Source organism: Terrapene carolina, unplaced genomic scaffold (genome assembly GCF_002925995.2).
Source record: "Terrapene carolina triunguis isolate 2854851 unplaced genomic scaffold, T_m_triunguis-2.0 Scaffold62, whole genome shotgun sequence".
NCBI lineage: Eukaryota > Metazoa > Chordata > Testudines > Emydidae > Terrapene > Terrapene triunguis.
The window spans coordinates 57,096,304-57,121,653 of NW_020664413.1; the positions used below are offsets into that span (position 1 = coordinate 57,096,304).

General features: G+C 43.0%; 1 protein-coding gene across 1 annotated transcript in view; it reads left to right on the forward strand.

Annotated features, from left to right (window-relative positions):
• Nucleotides 1-25,350, forward strand: part of BMPR2 (bone morphogenetic protein receptor type 2) — a 181,635-nt gene that overhangs the window by 141,426 nt on the left and 14,859 nt on the right. Inside the window, exons 5-9 of the mRNA XM_029910566.1 lie at nt 12,289-12,399; nt 12,882-12,973; nt 18,900-19,130; nt 21,332-21,446; nt 24,116-24,276. Coding sequence (XP_029766426.1) covers nt 12,289-12,399; nt 12,882-12,973; nt 18,900-19,130; nt 21,332-21,446; nt 24,116-24,276 — 710 coding nt within the window. The remainder of the gene's footprint in view (nt 1-12,288; nt 12,400-12,881; nt 12,974-18,899; nt 19,131-21,331; nt 21,447-24,115; nt 24,277-25,350) is intronic.

Consider the following 25,350-nt stretch of genomic DNA (forward strand, 5'->3'; position numbering starts at 1 on the left):
CATCTGGAAAACTATATGCAGTTCTGGTCTCCCATGTTTAAGAAAGATGAATTCAAACTGGAACAGGTGCAGAGAAGGGCTACCTAGGATGATCAGCGGTATGGAAAACCTACCTTATGAGAGGAGACTCAAAGAGCTTGGCTTGTTTAGGCTAACCAAACAAATGCTGAGGGGAGATAAGATTGCTCTTTATAAATACATCAGAGAAGATAAACACGAGGGAGGGAGAGGAGTTCTTTAAATTAAGGGCCAATGTTGGCACAGGAACAAATGGATATAAACAGGCCATCAAGTTTAGGCTTGAAATTAGATGAAAGTGTCTAACCATCAGAGGAGTGAAGTTCTGGAGGGTTGAAGCCTCCCAAAGGGAGCAGTGGGGGCAAAAAAACTAACTGGTTTTGAGACTGAACTTGATAAGTTTTTTGGAGGATGGTATGATGAGATTGCCTACAAGGGCACATGGCCCATCTGCAACTGCTAGTAGCAAATATCTCCAACAGCTGGAGATGGGACACTAGATAAGGAGGGCTCTGAGTTGCTGCAATGAATTCTTACCCAGGTGTCTAGGTGGTAGGTCTCACTGTCATGCTCAGGGTCAAATGATCGCCATATTTGAGGTAAGGAAGGAATTTTCCTCCAGGTCAGATTGGCAGAGACCTTGGGGGTTTTTTCACCTTCCTCTGCAGCATGGGGCACGGGGTCACTTGCTGGTTTAAACTAGAGTAAATGGTGGATCTTTGTTACTTGAAGTCTTTAAATCATGATTTGAGGACTTCAGTAACTCAGCCAGAGGTTATGGGTCTGTTACAGGAGTGGGTGGGTGAGGGTCTGTGGCCTGCGATGTGCAGGAGGTCAGACTAGATGATCATGACTGTCCCTTCTGGCCTTAAAGTCTATGTAAATATTTTTTCTAGCAGCTCTTCTGGAGTTTCTAATATTTTCTGATCTGTGAGATATGTCCAAGAATGTTGCTCTTGTGAAATATTTAATTATTGAGTCTGTTGCAATTAAAATAGTTTTAACCTGCCTTTGTAAAGTAGTCTCACTTTCATAGTTCTGGTACATGCATTCTTTTGTGGCCCAACATTTTTACAGATGCTGAGTAAGTGACTTCCCTCAATTGAAAGCAGTTAGCTGCTCTTTGATTTAATGTCAGAAATGAAGACCAGTGGGTCCAACATCAATGTAAGGGGACATTTTATCTTTCAGTGAATTTTTTTCTCATTTATTAAAGAACGTAATTAAGTTTTCAAAGAATTTTCATTTTCATGATTGCAAACCAGATGTTGTATATGGCTTATCTTCCATCAGCTAAATGCTAATCTTGAAACCAAGATAAAGTGTACTTCATTCAATTTGCTTTTGGAGGTGAGACCTTCTCTCACCTTACTTCCGTCAGTAGCCAAGAATCTATCCCTTGACTTTTTTTAAATGCAGTTTATTGTGTAGCCTACTTCAGGTTTAATTTCACATTAGCAAGGAACTTCAGATCTATCAAGACTATAATTAGAAACAGTATTTTAGTATTTGGCAGTCTTTTCACACTGTACTATTAGAAGCTAACCCACAGATGTCTCTGGACTCAGAGTAATTAAAACAGAGAGAAAAGTTGAATTGGGCTTTTAAGGACTTTGCTGAAGAAAATGACAACTTTTACACACAAGACTTGAGTCTAGATCAAGCCTTCCCATACGAAACCCAGAGGCACTAGAGGAGGAGGTCTCGGTGAGGACTTCCTTGTGTAGATGTTCCCTACATTATCTCATGACAGGGCGGGGGGTGGAGGAGTGGGCACAGATTTTTTCTACACGTGTGCAAAAATGCCAAGGGCCCAAACCTCAACTATAGATTCTGGTGGATGGAGAGATAGGCATGGAGGCCCACTGGAGCCACACTACCAAAATCTTGCCATGCTTCTTCAAGGACCTCTCTGGGGGATTCTGCTAAAAAGATATTACAGTCCCAGCTGTATTATCTCTCTGTGCATTCTTTGTGTGTGCTAGAGGGGTATGAGCATTGCCATCTCTCGTGATTTCATTGCAAGTCTCATGATATTTGGTGTTTTTTTTCTTAAAGCCCAAGTTCCTAGAGTCAAGGGGTTACATGGAAATCTCAGCTTTTTGTTTGTTTTTGTTTTTAAAAACCCTACCCCAAATGATTGTCAAGAAAAGCATGAACATGTGACCTAAGTGTACTCTAAATGCTCAGAAATCAGAAGGCAAATAAAAAAATATCCCCAAATTTATTATTTAAAAATCTAATGAGTTTTTAAGGCCTGAATCATGATTTTTGAACACTTCGTGTTGGCAATACTGATGATATGAAACACACATATTGACATCGTGGTGTCTCTTGCCTGCCCTCTCCTCCCAGTCTGCTCACTCCATCCACTCCTCCCTCTAGGAGGTCCAGAGGAGTCCTCCCACTGAGCCATGAGAGGAGATTGACCTCCATTCCACCTGGCAATGGGGACATCTCCCCACACACAGACCCCCTCCAGGAACAGATACCAAGGGTACCATCTGGTCTTTGGAATTAAAAAACAAACAAACCCTAAATCAGGTACTCTTCAACTATTTATCTATGTTACTTATAAGAGTAGAAAGTGTTCCTTATAACTTTTAAAGAACTGAAAAGTTTTTCTGTTTTTTAATTAAAATACCTAAGAATTCAGTAGGTTACAATACACAGGTATAAAACTACACTTTTTTTTTTTTTTTTAAAAGTTGGAATTTATTTACGTTACAAGTTAAAGGTATGGATAATGTACAGATAAGATTTTGTTTTCCATTGCATACAGTAATTAATTACATCACTATTATCAGAAGCTCAGCTGTACAGGGATGAGGTTGAAGCAGTATTAATAACCTGCAGACTTCCCTATATAGAACATACCATGTATTGATGGGAGGAGGGGCCAACAGTGTCAATCTACAGATTTCCGAAGATCCATTCATTTCAGGGTAAAATGTGGTAAACCTTGCTCGTCCACTCCTTGTGCACAGAACAATGAGTAGGAAACTCAGTTGAAACTGATGGAGTTTTCTACCTCCAAATGAGGAAAATGAGTAAGGGAGAAAATGTCCCTTTGAGAAGAAATAGCACATTACAGGTCTCTTTCATCCACCAGTGATTGGCAAATTCTGTGATAGCAAATTTCTCAGCACTTTAAACCATCATTGCTTTTGAAAGTGTGCTGTGCTTGAAAGAGTTTTCAGTTACTTTCAACCTAAAGATTAAGGAAATGACCTCTTTATGTCTTACCAGGAGAGCAGTTTTTGATACTTTTTATGAAAGATACTTTATACAAAGGAAATTGCATCATAGTGGCATAAGTACTGGAAAATTTAAGCATGCAAGACAACTCCTCTGCCTTCCCATAGTGCTTTTTGAGGAGGAGTCCTCTGGGAGTCGGGGCAGATGGCGGCTCTGTTTGGTTTTGGAAAGTTTGAGTGGGAACAGTTTAATTTCTCAGAAACAAATTTTCAGATTTTTCTTTTTGTGGGAAATTTTGAAATCTCTAACTTTTTGTTCTGAATTACAAAAAAACTTTTTTCACGTCATAATTTCCCGCAGAATGGAAATTCTGAGATTCAACCAGCTGTATTACAATGTAACATAAGAATGGCCCTACTGGGTCAGACCAAAGGTCCATCTAGCCCAGTATCCTGTCTTCCGACAGTGGCTAGTGCCAGGTGCCCCAGAGGTAATGAACAGAACAGGTAATCATCAAGTGATCCATCCCCTGTCACTCATTCCCAGCTTCTGGCAAACAGGCTAGGGACACCATTCTTGCCCATCCTGGCTAATAGCCATTGATGGACCTATCATCCATGAATTTATCTACCATATATACTTGTTCATAAGCCAAATTTTTTTAGTAAAAAGGGAAGCACCAGAGACGGGGGTCGGCTTATGAACGGGTATAGAGAGGGAGAGGTGGGACACAGCCCCTCCCTCCAACAGAGGCAGCACAGCCAGCAGAGCCAGAAGGGAAGAGGCGTGGCCAGAGTCTCTCTGCTTCTGGCCACGCTGCTCTCCCCCCAGTCTCCGAAGCAGCTGCAGCTTCGGGGCTGGCAGGCTGCAGCCGTGCCACTCGGCCCCGCCCCCCAGAGCAGGCTGTGGCCGCGCCGCCCGGCCTGCCGGAGCACACTGCAGTCATGCCACCCGGCCCAGCCTGCTGGAACATGCTGCAGCCGCGCCGCCCAGCCTGCCGGAGCAGCTCCAGCCAGGCCAGAGACATCCTCCCCTGGCCCTCCCCAGATAAGGTGGGAAGGGATGGGATGGGGAGAGTGTGGAGGTTCTGGGCTAGGGGTGGGGTCATGTGGGGGGTGGTCACAGGGGTTACTCCCCTGACCCCAGCTTCTCCCCCCCCAAAAAAATTTCCCCACCAGTTGCTGTCCCGGCCCATAAGGGTAAGCAGCTGGCGCGCTGGGACACTGTTTACTTAGGTTTACCTCCGTGCCTGCGGACGCAAGGTAAACAAACCATCTCGGCCCACCAGCGGCTTATCCTGATGGCCCGGGAGCCAAAGTTTGCTGACCCCTGAATTATAGGGTCGGCTTATGAACGGGTCATAAAATTTTTCCATTTTTACTTATCCATCTTGTGGGGGGGTCGGCTTATAAACGAACTGGCTTATGATGGAGTATATACAGTAGTTGTTTTTTGAACCCTGTTATGGTCTTGGCCTTCACAACATCCTCTGACAAAGAGTTCCACAGATTGACTGTGTGTTGTGTGAAGAAATACTTCCTTTTATTTGTTTTAAACCTGCTGCCTATTAATTTCATTTGGTGACCCCTACTTCTTGTGTTATGAGAAGTAGTAAACAACACTTCCTTATCTATTTTCTCTACACCAGTCATGATTTTATAGACCTCAATCATATCTCCCCTTAGCCGTCTCTTTTCCAAGCTGAAAAGTCCCAATTTTATTAATCTCTCCTCATACGGAAGCCATTCCATACCCCTAATCATTTTTGTTGCCCTTTTCTGAACCTTTTCCAATTCCAATATATCTTTTTTGAGATGGGGCGACCACATCTGCACACAGTATTCAGGATGTGGGCATATCATGGATTTATACAGAGGCAACATGATATTTTTTGTCCTATTATCTATCCCTTTCTTAATTATTCCCAGCGTTCTGTTTGCTTTCTTGACTGCTGCTGCACATTGAGTGGATGTTTTCAGAGAACTATCCACAATGACTCCAAGATCTCTTTCTTGAGTGGTAACAACTAATTTAGACCCCATCATTTTATATGTATAGTTGGGATTATGTTTTCCAATGTGCATTACTTTGCATTTATCAACATTAAATTTCATCTGCCATTTTGTTGCCCAGTCTCCCAGTTTTGAGAGATCTTTTTGTAGCTCTTCACAGTCTGCCTGGGTCTTAACTGTCTTTAGTAATTTTATATCATCTACAAATTTTGCCAACTCACTGTTTACCCCTTTTTCCACATCATTTATGAATATGTTGAATAGGACTGGTCCCAGAACAGACCCCTGGGGGACACCACTATTTACCGCTCTCCATTCTGAAAACTGATTTAATTTCACATTTGAGTTCCTTCAGAACCAGTGAATACCATCTGGTCCTGGTGACTTATTGCTGTTTAATTTATCAATTTGTTCCAAAACCTCCTCTAATGATACCTTAATCTGGGACAGTTCCTCAGATCTGTCACCTAAAAAGAGTGGCTCAGGTTTGGGAATCTCCCCCACATCCTCAGCCGTGAAGACTGATGCAAAGAATCATTTAGTTTCTCCTAAATGGCCTTATAGTCCTTGAGTGCTCCCTTAGCATCTCCATCGTCCAATGGCTCCACTGATTGTTTAGCAGGTTTCCTGTTTCTGATGTACTTAAAAAATAATTTGCTATTACTTTTTGAGTCTTTGGCTAACTGTTCCTCAAATTCTTTTTTTGGCCTTCCTAATTGTATTTTTACACTTCATTTGCCAGCGTTTATGCTCCTTTCTATTTTCCTCACTAGGATTTAACTTCCACTTTTTAAAGGATGCCTTTTTGCCTCTCACTACTTCTTTTACTTCGTTGTTTAGCCATGGTGGCTCTTTTTTGGTTCTCTTACTATGTTTTTTAATTTGAGGTATACATTTAAGTTAAGCCTCTATTATGGTGTCTTTAAAAAGTTTCCACGCAGCTTGCAGAGATTTCACTTTTGGCACTGTACCCTTTAATTTCTGTTTAACCAACTTCCTCATTTTTGTATAGTTCCCGTTTCTGAAATTAAATGCTACAGTGTTGGGCCACTGTGGTGTTTTTTCTGCCAATGGGAGCTGCGGAGTCGACGCTAGGGGTGGGGGCAGTGCATGGAGACCCCCCTCCCCAGGAGCCACAGGAACGTGCTGGCTGCTTCCAGGAGCAGTGCGGAGCAAGAGAGGGCAGGAAGCCTGCCTTAGCCCCTGCTGCAGTGGCGGCAGCCGGGGGCCCCTGGGCCCTTTTAAATCGCTCGGGTCCCTGGAGAATTGTGCCCTTTGGCCCCTCTGTTGCAGGTGCTGGGGGCCCCGCAGAGTTCCCAGCCGCCACGGGCAGCAGGGCCACAGCTCCTGGCCTCCACAGACGGTGGAGGCCCCCTGCAACTGGAGCTCTGAGCTGCCCCTCCCCCTCAGCTCCCGGCCAACACAGGCGGTGGGGCTCCCTGCAGCTCCCAGCCACCGCAGGTGGTGGGGCCACAGCTCCTGGCTGCATCGGGGCCCCCCGCAGCTCCCAGCAGCCGTGGAGCTCCAAGCCCCCACAGGTGGTGGGGTACCCAGAGCTTTGAGCAGCCCCCGCAGCTGCCCAACCTCTGCAAGTGGTGTGGGACCCCACAGCTGGGCTCCCCATTTTGTTAGGGATATTTTTAGTAAAAGTCAGGGACAGGTTACGAGCTTCCATGAATGTTTCTTTATTGTCCGTGACCTGTCCCTGACTTTTACTAAAAATTTCTGACAAAATCTTAGCCTTGCTCATCATTTATATGCTACACATAAGGCTAATATTATTCTGGGGTGTATTAACAGGAGTGTCATATGCAAGACACAGGAGGTAATTGTTCCACTCTACTCAGCACTGGTGAGAACTAACTCAGCTGGAGTACTGTATCCAGTTTGGGCTCCACACTTTAAGAAAGATGTGGACAAATTGAGGAGAGTCCAGAGGAGAGCAACAAAAATGATAAAAGGTTTAGAAAACCTGACCTATTAGGTAAGGTTAAAAAAACTGGGCAAGTTTAGTCTTGAGAAAAGAAGACTGGGAGTGGCACCTGATAAGTCTTCAGTTGGTTAAGGGCAGTTTATAAAGAGCACAGTGATCAATTGATCTCCATGTCCACTGAAGATAGAATTAGAAGTAATGGGCTTAATTTGTAGCAAGGAAGATTTAGGTTAAATATTGGGGGGAGGGACGACTTTCTAACTGTAAGGATAGTTAAGCACTGGAATAGATTACCAAGGGAGATTGTGGGATCCCCATCACTAGAGGATTTTAAGAACACTTAGACAAACACCTGTCCAGAATGGTCTAATTATACTTGGCCCTGCCTTGGTGCAGGGGAATGGACTAGTTGATCTCTTGAGGTCCCTTCAAGCCCTACATTTCTATGATTCTATGCTTGCTGAATTTATTCTTTTTTTGTGTTTATATTTTAGTGTGGTTTCCTGAGGGGTCAAGTGGATCAAAATAGTTTCAAATATTTTAGAGTATAAATAATAAATGTTTTAACTGCCATTTTTAGTGAGGAGACTGATACTGGGAATTAGATCATACAGACCATTTTGTGATAAACCAATCAGTGTGAGATTAAAATTTAGAATGACAGCTGAAATACTTGAGCTCTTGGAAACAGTTGATAATATTATGTATCTGTTCAGAGAGCTGGAAGCCAAGCACTGTGTCATAAAAGCCCTGCAAGGCCACTGTGAAAGGAAATAATTTTAGAAGCAGCTAGAATTAATTATACTTACAAGGTCCTTTTTGCCTACTTGAAAAAGCTACATCTTTGCAGCACTGTGTTCAGTTCTCCACAGCTGAAGGCCACATTGCGCACATATTCTGTAGTTCTGTTTTGTATTAAGTTCATGCTTTGAACTTCAGGATCTTCTCTATATTTGTGTGATCTCATCTCCAGTGTCATTCAGATTCCTTACTTAAAATCATCAAAACAAAAAACCCTGCAATAACAGTTTCAAAATGAATATTTTAAACCTGTCACAACAGAGAAACTTTATTGAGAGCTTTAAGACCCTGATCCTTCAAAGCAATCTGCCTGGGCAGTACCTTAGGCCTGCGTGAAGTCCCGTGTACTTTGATAGGAGTCCACATAGGTTGTAAAGGTCTGCCTACACGCAATATTTTGAAGAATCAGGCCTCAGGCTTCACTGTTAAGAATTCAGAAGTGAATACAGCAAAATTAAGGTGCAAGACTGTCATTTTGTTCTGTGGCTAGCACAGTGAAGTCCTGGTCCATGACTAGGGCTCCTTGGTGCTATAGGAATACAAATAATAATAAGGCCCCATGTACTCTGACACAAGGTGGACCTGTATTCTGCAGCAAAGCCGCTTTCGTTTCTGCAACACTCTGGTGCATGAGACTAGAAATTCTGTGGAAGCTTTGTGCAAATTTTAAGATAGAATTTTTTGTTTATTTAAATGTTAAAATGAATATTATCACTACCCTATCCTTTGTGTTACTTACTATGTCTTGATTATGAAAAACTTACATGTATGTTTAACTTTATATGTTTTGAGTAATCCTGGTTAAATTAGCGGGGTTACTCACTCCACAGAGTTAAAAGTGTGACTCTGTATGGCAGGGGTCGGCAACCTTCAGCATGCAGCCCATCAGGGTAATCCGCTGATGGGCCGCAAGACATTTTGTTTACGTTGACCGTCTGGAGGCACGGCCCCCCACAGCTCCCAGTGGCCACGGTTCGCCGTTCCTGGTCAGTGGGAGATGCGGGAAGCAGTGGGCTGCAGTGCTAGCCGCTGATTTCCACAGCTCCCATTCTCCGGGAACGGGGTGAACCATGGCCGCTGGGACCTGCAGGGGGCCGTGCCTCCGGACAGTCAATGTAAACGAAATGTCTCGCGGCCCGCCAGCAGATTACCCTGATGGGCCGCGTGCCAACGGTTGCTGACCCCTGCTGTATAGGATCATGGCCGTAGTAAATTTAGTGTTTCATGTTTGATGTTAGCAGCTCTTTGAGCAGAACACCTCTTCTTGAACTATTGTTAGGTTGTCTGAAGAATTAGGAAGACAACATTGTCCTGTTTGTACATTTCTTCTTCTTATTATTTATTTGTATTAGTTCACATTTTACTGTTTTCCTTGCATATTTAAAGGTTGGAAACTTCATTAGTGTTTTAAATGAGAGCTTACATTTGGAGTACAATTATATGGCAAGAGTTAATTTCACTAAATATTACAGACAAAAGATCATGGACTACAGAGGCCCCTGGTTAAGGTTGCACATACAACCTTATGTGAACTCCTGCCCCCTTGTGTTTATTCATTACAATACAGTCTTTATTTAAATCATCACAAACTATTTCTCAAGTAATGCATTATCATAAAGTGTTTATCTACAACATACATACATATATGTAGTATCTTCTAGCACTGTCTCATGTTCTTTGTATGCCAGAAAAACATAATCAGTTAATCATTTACTGTATAAAGTACAAAGCAGACCATATATGCACAAGAGCACTTGAGCTTTAATGGGCAACATAGAGGACTAGTGGAAAGTTGTTTAATGTATATAAAAATATGCATTACAATACAGTCTTTAATTATTTGATCATATATTACTTCTGAAATAGAATATGATATATATAATACAGATCTGCACAACTATTCTACATTGTCTACTTGTTTATATATATTACATACAAAGAGCTACATTAACCGAATGTTATGATTGCAAAGTCAAGCACTCAAAGGTAAGGAAACACCACTTTTAAGGTTGCCTATTTAGCCTTAATTGGGCCCCTTCTGTGTATGCATTGATAGTCTTTAATTACATGATCACATACTGTTTTTTCTATAGGACCCTTGCCTCGTTCAATGTACAGCATGGATGGTGCTCACTAAATGAACAGCTATTTAGTGTTCCATTTTATCCTCGTCATTCAAAGTTCTACCCCAGGCCTTATTTACTGCATATTATTCACATCCTGCTCTAAATACAGAATTATTCACTTCCTCATAGTTTTTTTTGTAATGTTTCGTGTGTGTGTGTGTGTATGAGAGAGAGAGAGTGAGAGAGAGAGAGTTTATGTGACTGTGTGTTGGGGGACTGTGACTTGTGAGAGGCAGAATCTGTGGGTGTGAGAACTGATCTGTGTGAGAGAGAGATTGTGTGTGTGTGTGTGTGTGTTAGCTAGATATAGTTAGGGAAGTGCACTTTAAGTTCCTCCCTTCCTCCCTCCCTCCCCTGCTCGGCCCGGCTGTTCCCTACCCACCACCCACCTGACTCACGTGGAAGTTTCACTCCTCCTGTCCTTGCCCTGGCCCGTCCCCCGCCAGAGACCTAGCGGCACAGGCAGGCAGGGTCCAGGGAGGGACTCTGCTCTGGGCGTCGGTGGGCCGGGCCGCTCTGGGCTTCCCGGGGCTAGGGCCCTCAGCCAGCTGGCTGAGGAGCGAGTGAGGGAGGGGGTGGAGTTGAGGTTGGGGAGAAGCCCACTGGCCCAGCGCAGGGGAGGAGCCGGAGAAGAGAGGATTCCAGCCGCAGCCAGCGAGGGAAATGGTGCCCCAAATTTTGGGTGCTCTACACAGCCGCGTATGCTGTGTATACCTAAGGATGGCCCTGACTGAAGGTTTTATAGGGCCTTGCAAACAGTGGTGTATACACACTCTAAATATCATTTCCAAGGCCAACAGCCATTAAGGTTCCTATGACATCTTGTTTGCTGGATTTTCCAGTGCCTAGGGCAGCCCCATTCAGAGTTTATCATAAACTTCCAGTATTTCCTTTCTTTGTGCCAGTGAAGATCCTAGCTGGATCATGGGTCTGGTGTGGAAGGGAGTCCCTGGGGGTGACGTGGTAGGAGAGCGAGCCCTCCCCATACCCAGCACTGATGGCTCCTGTTCCATGGGGATGGGCCTGGGTCTGGGTGTTGTGATCTCATGTGCGAGGTCACAGCAACACAGAGAGTCAGCTGGGCCAGGTTTTAGTGAGTGGCAGGCCAAATGTGAGTAGCACTGTAACCCCACGTGCCAGGTTGCAATGCCATTGACTCAAGTCTGACCCAGCAGCACTGTTGATACACAGGGTATGGTAGCCCAAGGCCTGGTCTATGAGTGGGAGAATAGCAAAATTCCACCTCAAGATAGATAAAATCATGAGGCTTGACATCTGAGTGGGTGCATTTAGAGAGACCAGGAATCAATTCAGGGCTTTGGGAGATACCATCAACCTTTGAATCTAACTTGTTTTAATTTCAGCTACTGATTGCTTTCCTAGATTTCATGCTGCAATGTATTTCTGAAGGATTATTATTCATTAAAGAAAACTAAGGATTTTAATTATATTAAGATGTCTTGATTTCAGATCTCTTGCATCTGAAGAAGTGAGGTTCTTACCCATGAAAGCTTATGCTCCCAATACTTCTGTTAGTCTTAAAGGTGCCACAGGACCCTCTGTTGCTTTTTACAGATTCAGACTAACACGGCTACCCCTCTGATACTTGATTTCTGATATAGTCCTTGTACAGTTTATGGGTTTCAAAACCTAGAGAAATGAGGGATGAGAGGAAAACAAGTGAGTTAGAAGTAGAAATCATATGAGGATAGAGGAACCTTCTGGTGAATGTATATGCCAAGTTCATTAAATCAACATAACCGAATGACCCTTTTAGAAGAAGTCCTGAACATTACACTACTATAGCATTTTCTAGTAGTATAATGAACTTGTTACAGCTTTTGTCATTCATAACATTGGCCCAGCCCTCCAATTTGTATTTTTAACAATCTACCTTGTGTGGTTGTTCTGTACGTTGCCATATGGAAGACAATGATTCAGTTTCCAGTTTTGGTGTCTCACTCGCCATACAGGCAAGGAAGGCCCTGGTGATGCTGCAGAGGTAATGTTCTCAGCCATGTTTAGCTAGTCAACTGTTCTCTCCTCCTTAAATTTTAAAGGTAAAAATAAATTAGGGACATATAGTGTAATCCATACAGCATGATTTGTTTCTCATTTCTGTTACTTTGTCTGTTGTATGGTTCTGAATTTTTCTAATGTACATTAAAAAAAATGATATATTCTTTCTCATTTCTTTCAGATTCATCTAATTCTTTTCACCGAGATGAGACTATTGTTATTGCCTTGGCCTCAGTCTCTGTATTAGCTGTTTTGATTGCTGCTATATTCTTTGGATATAGGATGCTTGCAGGTAGAATTTGATGAGCTTTTCTTTTTTCATATTATTCTTTTGACTGTTCTTCACAATTATAATTCCCTTACCTCCCTCTATTCCCACCCCTTTAAATATATTTCTTAATGGCCCATAGAAATTTATAAGGACTCCTACATGTTTTCAGTCTGGGTTCTATTTTTCTTCCATGAATCCTCTGCTTAACAAATAGCTGGAGTGGAGCCATCAGTCTTCTCTAAGGCCAGCACCAGTGGGATTCTGTGTCACGCACGAAAGAATAGTTGTGTAGCAAGTAACCATCACCTTCCCTACCACCTACTCTTCCCATCTTAGTTTTACTAGCTCGGGGGAGAAGGGTTTGCAGTGTTACTCCTGGCTTGGCATGTCCTTCACCGTAACAGCCACTGTTGCTGTCAAGTCCCAGATTAGTTCTGTAACCATTCTCATATGTATTTTTGCATAAAATCTTAACTATCAGAACTTGGTTCCTGTATCTGCAGGGGACCGTAAGCAAGGTCTACACAGTATGAACATGATGGAGGCAGCAGCATCAGAGCCTTCACTAGACCTGGATAATCTAAAATTGCTAGAGGTAAGTATGCCACTCAGAATTTCTGCCTCTTTATTTACTCTTCATTGTTTGCTCCACCTGTGATCAAATTACCTGCCAGATATTGTTGCAATATTTAAGAAACAGATATATGTAATAAATGTGCTATATTTTCCCACTTTTGTATTGTCCTGGTTACATCTTTTGTGAACTGTGGTAAAAAACATAAACAAAATCACTAAACAAATAGAGGTTACCTCAGAAATACCAGAAGCCAAAGACATTATTTTACCTTCTCTCTTTACTCACCAGTATCATTGATATTAGTCAGAATGTGCTCTTCTTTTAGAAGAGCATTAACTACTGAAGAGCAGTAAGGGGTACTTGCCCGTATTGTATTTCAATGTCACATCAAAAATGCTTTTTCTGTTTGACATTGATAACCATGTTAAAAAATATTTAGAAGTACAATATCTTATAGTAATAGTCTGAAACATTGTAGTAACATTACTGTAAGTATAGAATTTACTGTGGATTGCAGTAGTATATTTCAATAATAATGGGGTGCTGCATGTTTTCTCAATTTCCTTCATGTCAAATAGTCTGCACAGTGAGGTGTTCCCCATGTCAATGGCAACTGGAGGCAGTCCAGATCTTTTCTCTGGGCCTGGGCGTAGGAATCGGAATAACTCTCCAAAATTCTCTGCCTCTGGGTGGCACAAACAGCTGACTCCCCGGTCTCCCTTTGTATCAGAACTTTCAGAGGATGTATAAAAGATTAACAAAGTGTCTCTGTGTCTTCATTGACTTAGAGGTTTTTCCACCTCAAAACTGTTAAACTTAAAAAAATTGGGCACTGAGGAGGTTTGAAGGACAGCATCGCTGCTCCTCTTCCCCATGTCCCAGAAATGGCAGAGAGTGACAGCAGGCCACAGGAACTCAGCGTCCATGTCCCTGCTGAGACACTGCAGTTGGCTGCAGGGAAGTCTGGCTTCTGATGGCATGTAGGTAAGGTCATCTCTAAGAAAGCTGAGCAGGCCACAGTGAAACCAGCTCCAAGTTGGAGTTTGGGCAAGGTCTGTGCCAAGAGAGTTGAGCTGACTTTATGGAAGCTTCCTTCACTAAGACCAGGTCAGAGTCAGTGACATGTTTTCAAGTCCCCATGGCTTCTCCATTAGTCATGGGACTCCTGTTCGTACAGTTTGCAGAGCAAACAGGAAGGTTTCACTGGAGTCTCCTGAATCTCTTGGGAAGGCAAGGTTGGTGGGAACCAGGAGGGAAGAAATTCCTGCTCTGAGCCATCATGTAGGCAACATCAGTGCTGAGGTGGTTGAGAAGGCTGCAAAGCATCCCCCTTTCCCACAAGTTGTTTTACCTGCAAGGCTTCAGCTGTCATGAAAAGTGCCTTCTTCTGGGAGTGGACCATCTCAGAAAATGAGTGCTTGAGATAATGAGGGAAGGATATTCGATAGAACTCACTCATTGTCCCAGGGAGAAGTTTATCCTTTCCCCAAAAAATAATAAACCAACACTATTAACAAGACACTTCATAGCATTAGAAGATGAAGGATGGGATTAGGAACTTTGCTGTGAGTTTTTTCTCAGATCTGTATGCCACAGAGCCTGTATGTCCATCTGAGACTTGGCGGCTTCTTTAGGATCTTCTCAGGATCTCAGCACTGGATGTGGACTAACTTGAACAGGATCTGACACTCTCAGAATTGACTTCTGCCCTAAATGACTTTGCTTTAAGGCAGGCACAAGGTATTGATGATTTGCCTATTGAGTTTTATAAGGCCTCTTGGACCTTTCTTGGGCCTGACTTGCTTCAGGTTTTTCAGGGGGGCATCAGAGAGAACATTCACTCAGTTGTCATCGAGTGGTTCTTCCTGTTGCCTAGGAATGGGGACCGTGGGGAGGTGAAGAATTGGAGACCTGTGTCCCCGCTTTGCACTGAATATAACCTTTTTAAAAATGCCTTGGCAAATAGACTGAACATGACTGGTTCAGTCATGCACCCTGCTCAGACCTATTGCATTCCTACAGGTCCATTTTTGATAACCTTTTCCTAATGTGGGAGGTAATTTCAGCCTCAAAAATCTTTGATTTGCATATTGGGTTGATTTTCCTTGACCAAGAAAAGGCTTTTGATCATGTAGATCATAGATATTTGTTTCGCATCCTTTGTGCTTTTGGTTTTGAGCCCAGGTTTGTCCTCTGCATTCAGTTGCTCTAGTATATAATGATTTTATATATATATATATATATATATATATATATAGTCTTCTTCTTAAGATGAATAGTGTTTTGAGTACCCCCTTTCCAGTCTGTAGGGCAGTGGTGGGCAACCCGCGGCTCGCACGCGGCCTGTCAGGGTAATCCGCTGACGGGCCGCGAGACAGTTTGTTTACATTGACCGTCCCAGGCACGGCTGCCCGCAGCTCCCAGTGGCCGCGGGACCATTTCTGGCCAATGAGAGCTGTGGGAAGCAGCGTGGGCTGAAGGGACATGCTAGCTGCCACTTCCCACGGCTCCCATGGGCCGCAAACGGCGAACCGCGGCAACAGGGAGCTGCGGGAGGCTGTGCCTGCGGATGGTCAATGTAAACACTGTCTCGCGGCCCGCCAGCAGATTACCCTGATGGGCTGCGTGCTGGCCGCAGGTTGCCCACCACTGCTGTAGGGGAATCAGACGGGGTTGTTCCCTGTCTGAGATATTGTATGCTCTTTTTATCAAGCCTCTGTTCTGGGGTTGCGAAAGCACCTTTCTGGCCTTTCTCTCCCTGTTTGAGCTTGTACCCCAGCGAGTCTCCACGTAAATGATGTGACTCTGTTTATTACTCATGATTGTGATGTTCAGGTTTTGACTGAATGTCAGCACTCTTTTGATCAGGCTTCATCAGCTCTCATAAATTGAGAGAAGAGTGACTCACTCCTGCTGGGGCTTGGGTGATCTCTTGTCCCCCAACTTTGCTAGGGGGCTATTGTGGAGCCGAACTGGTTTAAGGCACTGGGAATTATGCTGGAACCGGGTTATATTTTGGGTCAGAACTGGGAGGGAGATATGGAAAAGTGGAGGTTGCAAAGGTGGAAGTTAGATTTTCTTGACTTTCCTCAATAGATTATAACAGTTTTAAATCAGGGCAAATATAGAACCTAAACTAGCTGAAAGTATATATGTCTTTAAGGCTGATATGCAAACCACTAAAAGCAAGGAGAGGTTGAGACAGCATCCTTAACTCATTGCTTTTGTTCTTTGGGTTTGCAATACATACAACAAGTAAGATTACCTAGTGCTCATAAACTCGCTAAAGGAGGATACATACTACAGTTAACTGTGACCAATGAGGTTGATTGGTTATGTGTGAGCTAAAAAAAACATTTACTTGACAAAATATTAGATGGTAAGAAAATTAGTTAGCAGTACAGAAAATATATGGGTTTTATCTGTGCTGTGTTTTTAAAAAAATATGCTGAATAAATGAGTTTATTCCATTTCTCTATGCTCCAAACGTATAAATTAAGTCTAGTTTTGCCTATGGTTGCACTGGAATGTCGTATAGACTTTTGGACAACGTTGCGTTATGGTTGTACAGTACAATATATTCACTACAGTGTGTCAGTGTGGTTGTGCAGTAGTGACATTTTCGTGATGCATTGCAGTGTAGGATCTGCAGCTCCTTCAGGATCTTCTATACAAAAACTATGAAACGCCAGCAGATTGTCTTGCAGCCACCATTTTTTATTTGTTCCTTTTGAAGGTCTGTGTCCCAATGGCTGCTTTAAAAACTCTATTTGGGATTGAAAAAACAATTTCAAACATAGAAATGTTTTAAATTGCTTGGTTTTGAAACAAAATTTTAAATAACATTTTTAAAGTATTCTACCCTAAAAGGTGAATATTTATTTTTAGTAGTACCCTATAATTATTGTGTCTCGCTAATTTCATATCAAGATTGTTCCATTTAGAAATAAAAAGATAGTTTTTTTTAACTGCTAGATGCAAACTCTCCTTGGGCTCTGAGAGCCAGACTTGCTTCTTTTCTTCTCATGCATCTTAATAAATATATTGCAGTGCTAATGATGCCCTCAGTTACACCTGTGCACAAGTGTAACTGAGGGCATCATTTGAAGATAATGGGATGTCTGGATGTAACTGAGTGCATAATTGGTGCTGCAACATTATCATCACAGGTGGTGATGTGGGAAAAGGAAAGAACTCGGCTTGACTCAGGCTGACTTTGCAGCTGGCATTTGGAAATGGATCATTTTATTTTTAATTTCCAAACTTTTAGCAAGCTGTCTGTGAAAATAAGTGAGACACAGTAAACATGGAATTCTACAATGCCATTTTTACAATGTAACTACTCAAAGTAGAACCACAGTTGTAAATCGTGACACTGTGCTGCAGTTCTTGGAACTATGAGCCACCGTATTACCCCTTAGCCTCAGCAAGTAAGAACTTTGCTGCCGCTAAGCTATGTGTTAGCTCCCTGACACACCCGCAAACTCTTTTCAGGACTTTGCCAATCCAAACCTTGCTTATCAGGTTATAATCAGTTCCTGAGGTCCCAGAGACATCTTTTCTCCAGTGCACAGCCCCTCTGACTGTAGGACCTACAAAATCTTACGTTCACTGCCCCCTTTAAAGACACAGAACACAGCATCTTATTAACTTGACTAGAGGGTTAACACACCCTTCCCTTTCATCAGAGCACTGACTTGGTTTATGGTAAAAGTAAAACCAGTTTATTAACAAAAGGACATATGTTTAAGTGATACCAAGTATAAGGAATAAGGATAGAAATGGTTACAAACAAAAGTAAAAAGATGCTTCTAAGACTAAAACTCAACTTCAAACTAGTCTTTTGTTCAAAGTTTTTCTCACCACAGTCATTCTTCCAGCATGGCAAACCTGTTCTTTAGCCAGAGCTCAAAGCACTTAGTTTCTTTGACTCCTCAGATGAAGGATGATTTAGGGGTTCGCTCCCCCCTCTTTATAGTCCAGTCAACCTTTGAAATGCATTTTTCTGAAGAGTATCCCCTAATAAAGTTCCTTTCCCCTGCTGGATGTAAAAGTCACGCTGTCTGGTGTAGATGCTATGCTGGCTTCTTCCCCGTTTATGATTGTTTTTACAATGCAAATGATCTTCCTGCAATCTCCGATACCCATTATCTTTTGGCCGTACCTGGCTTGAATAACATGGAAGACACACTCAAGCAGGCAGACCCACATTTCTTTGGCTAGAAAAAAATCTGTTTTACTTGCATGGTTGGTTTACAGACTATGTGTAATTTTATATATAGTGTTAATGTGTACATTTCACAATGATATTAATCATCAGTGTGTCACCTGTTCGCATCCAATACCTTACATGACACCTTTTAGATACAGATTATGACAACAGTGAGTTGGGGTACTGGGCTGGTCAAGCCAGCTGAAACTCAGTGCTAGATACCAGAGAGTCCCTTGCCTTCTGGGTTTGGGACACTTTTAGGGTCACAGAAATGCAGCCGTAGGATCTGTCTTCTCTGAGAACCAAATTCAATACAGTGTTCAAAACTTCATAGTTTACTTGGAACCCTGCTCTTTCCCTCATGGGGCAGTAACAGTTTTAAAAACAAACTTTTTAAACTGGAGTCAGAGTTCTGTATTCCAAAAATGTGTGCACACATGTATATTTCTTTGCCTGTACATAATGAGTAATTCCTTGTGGAAGTATAGTGCTATGCCATTATCAAATTTTAGCATGTGTATACATTTATTTCATGCAAATCTGAACCTCGGTTTTATGAAAATGTATTTCTTGAATGCTGACACTCTATTTGGTAATACATGTTGAGTATATGATAGTGAAATTTAAAATGTGGCCCATAGCTATACATATCCATTCTATTTTGCAGTGTGAAAACCTTTCTTGATCATTACTATTTTAATCAATGTAATGACTACTTTTAACTTTTTACAGCTGATTGGCCGGGGGCGATATGGAGCAGTGTATAAAGGTTCCCTAGATGAGCGTCCAGTGGCTGCAAAAGTATTTTCCTTTGCTAACCGCCAGAACTTTATCAACGAGAGGAACATTTACAGAGTCCCACTGATGGAGCATGACAATATTGCTCGCTTCATTGTGGGAGATGAGCGATTCACTGCAGATGGACGTATGGAATATTTGTTGGTGATGGAATATTATCCCAATGTAAGTACTTCATAGAAAATAAATTGGTTTGTTTATACCTAAGAATAGTAAAATAGAGAGGATGTAGTACTGTCCACACTGGTGCTTAGGTCGGTATAACTTACGTTCCTCAGGAGGGGTCTTATTCACACCCCTGAGCAGTGTAAGTTATACTGAAATAAGTGATAGTGTAGACCCAGCCTAAGGGATTAAGGGGTGAGTAGCTAGCTACCTGCTCAGCTGTGGCCAGTTGGTTGATCAGCAACAGTTGACATAAGAAACTGCAGGCCAGGCAGAAGGGGGTTGCTGCCAGAGAGGCTGAGAACCACTTTGCACCAGTAGCAGACTGGCAGAAAGCTATTGAAGGAACAGGATTAGAAGCCCCTGAGGACTGATATGAGACTGCTGGGGAGGGCACAGAGGCCCTAAGCAGGTATCACTTCTGCTATACTCTCTGAGTTGGAGGAGATAGGAATATGACATAAGGATTTGAGAATAGCTGGAGTTGAACTAGGAGGCTAGAAGAGCAAAGTCATAAAGGACCAGTGTATGTCAAAGGGGCCTGAGGCCAGGCAAGAAATATTGAATCACCTCACCTTAATTTTCCTTAATAACCTTAATAACGTAGCTGAATTCGAAGTACCTTAGTCCGAACTTACCGCGGGTCCAGACGCGGCAGGCAGGCTCCCCCGTCGATGCCGCGTACTCCTCTCGCCGAGCTGGAGTACCGGCGTCGACAGCGAGCACTTCCGGGATCGATCCCAGAAGATCAATTGCCTGCCGCCGAACCAGGAAGTAAGTGTAGACCTGCCTTAAGACACTGCTGGGAGGAGGGGAAGCTGGAGGGTTCCCAGCAGCTGCATTTCCCAGCATGTCCTGAAGGAAGGTGGCAGTGTGCAGGAAACGCCGTACAAGCCCGGGACTCGGCATCAGACTGTTTCTCCCTCTGGATCCCTGGGCTCTAAGAGGAGGGGCTGCACGTGTCTGGACTGGGGGGGGGTACCCCACAGCTGAGGTCTGGGGATAGGAGATGTGGCTGTCTGGGCTGGGGCATGCCCCGCACCTGGACTCTGGGGATAGGAGATGTGGGTGTCTGGCCTGGGGATGTGCCCTGTGGCTGGGCTCGGCGGGGGGGGTGTGCAGGTGTCAGGCCTGGGGGAGCACCCCATAGCTGGGCTCAGGGAGGGGGCAGAGGGTATGAGTGTCTGGGCTGGGGGGTGCCCTGTGGCTGGGCTTTGGGGGGAAGGGGAGGTTTAATGGACTGTAATGTTAGTGAGACTACTTGCATAAAGGAGTGCTTGTGGGAGTAAAGATTGGCAGGATCTGGCCCTTATTTTACTGGGAATCTTGCATCTTCCAGATAGAAGAGACTGGAGTTTTTCCTCTGGACACTTTTTGAAAATAAGAGCTATCTAGAATCTTTTCAATTCCCAAAATGACAGCATTCAGTTTCTCTTTCAGATGGGTTCCTCCACAGCTTTGTCAGGAGCTCTATTTCCTTGTTTAACTTCTCTCAGTGGGAAAGGGGATCATGATGTTCCTGTTTCTATCCCTGCAATGTTTGTTGACTGACTGAGGGCTTGTCTACACTTATAGCACTTAGTGAAGACGCTGTCTACGTCGACGTATATGTTCCACCTCTCAAGTAACTATGTCAACGGCACAAGTCCTCCTGGCTACGTAGCGCTGTCGACACTACAAGTTTGGTTGGTGTGAACGCGTTGCTCAGGGGGGTGGATTTTGCACACCCCGAGTGACATAGTTATACTAACATCAATTGGTAGTGAAGACCAAGCCTAAATCTGCTGGGACTGGGAAAATACCAGGGAGATAAGTTAGTAAACCTCTTATTATGGCTAAAATCCTAATATCATTCAAAGCCCACCATTTTGTACTGAACATAGTTTCTTCAATTACCTTTGTTCAGGCACTGTTCATCAGGAATTTCAGAATATTATAACAGCTGCAAAAAATAAATGCACTCTCTTGGTTTACCTACTTTCATTTTCTGACTAAACCAAAAAACCAATAGCAGCAACAAACACTGATAAAGGTAAACTTGGGCCCTGATCCAGCAACTGATAGCATGCAGGTAGACTGATGAGCAATTTCAGGATCAGGGTGTTACGGAGTACTGCGTGTGATGTGGACCTTTGAAAAGGTTTTGACTTGGTTATTCAACGTGATAAAATTTCAATGCACTGTTTTTATTCTTTCTCTAGGGTTCTTTGTGCAAGTATTTGAGTCTTCACACCAGTGATTGGGTGAGCTCCTGTCGTTTGGCACATTCGGTAACCAGGGGCCTGGCATACCTTCACACAGAGTTACCTCGAGGAGGTATGGTCAGGAAGGGACATGTTTACACCACAATAACTGGGATGGTACCAGCTAGTAGTTGGGGGCAGGGGGTTGTTGTTTTGTTTTTAATGTTAATAGTGAAGAGAAAATGTATGGTTTGAGAAATTAATTCATGTGAGCAGATGATGTTTCAAAATACAGACTACACAGAGCTTCCTGTAGTACATTCTGATCTCCTGAGTGCTCCAGTACAGATGTAGATCTGTAGACACTTTTAGGAAAATGTGGAATGAGATACTACAGAATCCTATAAACAGGCAAGCAAGAAGCAGAATTGCACAGTGCTGCTGTATCATAGCAACAGGTTACTAAAGACCTAAAGAATTTAACGTACAGTATGTTAATGAAAGAAAATGGATGAAGTGTTCTGATATGTTGTGCAGTTCAGATATAGGTCACTGAAGTAGTGTATGTGGTTTAAAAAAGAGTGGGTATGACGTATATGGAAGGAAAATACTTAAATCTTCTGTTTTATTGTAGTTTTATTTTTCATACTATTTCATTTTTTATTTCAGGACAAAGATCATATCTTTTTGGTGTACAAATGACATCACCTATATACTTTAATGCTTTATTACAGCACTAGATGGGACAACATACTGATATAAGCCTTTTTCTTCTGTGCTTGCATGCTTCATTTAACATTTTGGGAACTAAAGTATCGTGATTACATACTAGACATATTCTGAGATGTGTGATGTAAAAAATTACAGAGTATTGGCAGGCAGTGAGGTATTAGCCTTTTTGTTACAAATGGAAAAGATAAAAAGCTGTGGAAAGATCCGTTCACCAGTAACTAGTAGAATTTGAGAGGGTGCTGAATTTTAGATTAAAAGCAAGGTTACATAAAAATAAGTAGTGATATTTGCTAAGACAGTGAAAAATAAAGGAAAATAGCTATCTAAATACTAGGCTGGTGCTACCATACTTGGTATTCATGTATGCTAGTGAAACTGCAGCCACCACCTTAATTTAATCATTTTGAAATGGACTCTCCGTAAGCAGCTATAATTGTGTAAGCCTTCCACCACCATAGAGATAGAGCAATAGACCGATTTGTAAAAGCCAGCAAGGAGCTCGCAGTGTTTAAGAAACTCCTGTGGTTCTATGAACATCAGATCATAACAAAATCACCTCTATAGTCTTGGCTGTTGTAGTAAACAAGGGTACGTCTTCACTACCCGCCGATCCGGCGGGTAGCAATCGGTCTATCGGGGATCGACTTACCGCGTCTAGTGAAGACGCGATAAAATCGATCCCTGATGGCTCTACCGTCGACTCCGGAAATCCACCGCAGCAAGAGGCGGTAGCGGAGTCGACGGCGGCGCGGCAGCGGTCGACTTGCCGCCGTCCTCACAGCCAGGTAAGTCGACCTAAAATACGCCACTTCAGCTACGCTATTCACGTAGCTGAAGTTGCGTATCTTAGGTCGACCCTCCGCTGTAGTGTAGACGTAGCCCAAGTCTTGATTCAAATAATGGATATAAACTGTTCCACTGTCTAGCAGTAGTAACTTAAGAATTCTTGTTAAGATTATAATCACAATATTTTATGATAAAAGCATTGCCAAGCCTCTGTAATAAACCTTTCCAGAAAGGTTTTCATTTAATTTGTTCAGACATATTATACAATTTATAGTGAAATCTACAAAAATTTGCTAAAAACATCTATACTGCAATTAAAAACCTCTGGCTGGCCCGTGCCAGCTGACTTGGGCTCGTGGGCCTAAGGCTAAGGGGCTGTTTAATTGCAAGGTAGATGTTCAGGCTTTGGCTGGAGCCCAGGCTCTAGAACCCTGCAAGGTGGGAGGGTCCCGGAGTTTGGGCTACAGCCTGATCTGAAACCTCTACACTGCAATTAAATAACTCTTTAGCTCAAGGCCCACGAGTCCAAGTCCGATGGCCCAAGCCAACCATGGGTGTCTAATTGCAGTGTAGACTTACCCGATGTGTGTTCAGTTGTCCAACTGGAGTAGTAAATTTAAGAGGAATCTGAGGTTCTCCTGTGGGGCAACTGAGATCCATTTCAGTAGTACTGTAGTGCGTTCAAGCATTGGAATAAGTGTGAGACGTATACTGATATAAGTGCCCCCATCTGTCCAACTTCTGCACAGACACCAAGCTAATTATAGTGAATTGCTGGTGCTTTCTTTTAAATGAGGACTCTATGAATATGGTGATCTCATTTGGACTGGCCATTAGATCAGCGACAGCGGATCCACGCTTAAATACACTATAGCTACGCTGCCAAAAAATGCTGAACTATCTATTGGAATCAAAAGAAGCTTGTGGACTATTATTAGATCCATGCATCGCAATTATATAATAATGACAAAGAGTCCTGTGGCACCTTATGGACTAACAGAAGTATTGGAGCATAAGCTTTCGTGGGTGAATACCCACTTCGTCAGACACATGTAATATAATAATGCATTGCATATAAATAGCAAAATATCATGAACACCTGTCAGTGTTTCAGTAGTTAATAGAGCTGTTGCAGTGGTCGCTGTAAGCAGGGAAAATTGTTAGTGGCCTTAAAAAAAAAAAAAAAAAAGTTCTATAAAAAACAAGCAAACACAATTTGGTTCCTCTTTTGCCAAGCAAAAGAGCTACTCAAGTAATAATGAACACTTCCATCTATCCAAATAGACCATTATAAACCTGCAATTTCCCATCGCGACTTGAACAGCCGTAATGTATTGGTGAAGAATGATGGAACATGTGTAATTAGTGATTTTGGATTATCCATGAGATTAACTGGAAATCGACTGGTACGTCCGGGCGAGGAGGACAATGCAGCCATTAGTGAGGTGAGCATGAATTAAGAAAACACAATGATGGGCATTTGTAAATGGTATCTAGCAAGAGAAAAATGAATTTGGAAGCAATCTTGAAATACTTGCTCCTCAAGTCATAGGGTAAATGCAGTGGTTGCACAATTTCTATGAAGGGAAGATATTGAAAAGAGTGGGTTATAGCATTGGGGCGATGAGATTCTTTGGCCCTTTTAATAAAACATTTTAAAACAAATGTAGTGTTTTTGAAAGAGGACATATAGACAGCCCTGGAGTTGGAAGTCCTCTTTCAATAGAAGAGGTCTGACAGGTCAGTGGCAGTGCACATTTTCCCACCAAAGCCCCTTGGTCCAAACTTGGAGAGACCACTGCTAGGTCCCAGAGAGTAATTGACTCTCCGTACCAATTTAATCCTTTGTCTCTCTGCTGAGATCTGTAAACATAGGTGCAATTGCAATGGGGTTTGTTGTGGTGTGGATACACAGTCTTTAGGTCTTGTATTGAGATTGCCAGCTCATTTCATATAGGCCCCAAACAACCTTCAGATGGTAATAATCTTTTGTCATGACCAACCCTGAACTGGATTTGAAGCAGTGGCACAGAAGTAAAGTCTCCATGTCCCACTTCCAGCTTTCTACAAGCCATTTAGACCCTTCCATCATCCCCTGAACATCATTATATGGTCAGATTGTGGAGATTGAGGGGTGATGGCCCATGCAAGGATGTTTAAGAACCTGCTTCTTTCTGTAACTTATAGAAGCATGAATACAGTGGAATCTGAATATAGGAAACTCAATTATAGTGAAGCACTGCTTTAAGTGAAGAAGAGTGAAAGTCCCAGAATGCTTCAGTCCATTTCAGTGGACTTTGAATTCCCTTACAGTGAAGTCTCACTTCTCAATGTGTGTTCAACTGTGTTAATCTAATTCCCTTGGAATCAGGGCCGGCTCTGGCTTTTTTGCCGGGGGGGGGCGGCCGGAGCCACTGGGGGAGGGCGGCGAGCCCCGGCGGCGGCTCCGGTCTCCCCCCCAGCGGCCAGAGCGCCGGGGGCAGGGCCGCGAGCCCCCGCGGGAGCTCGGCTCTCCCCCC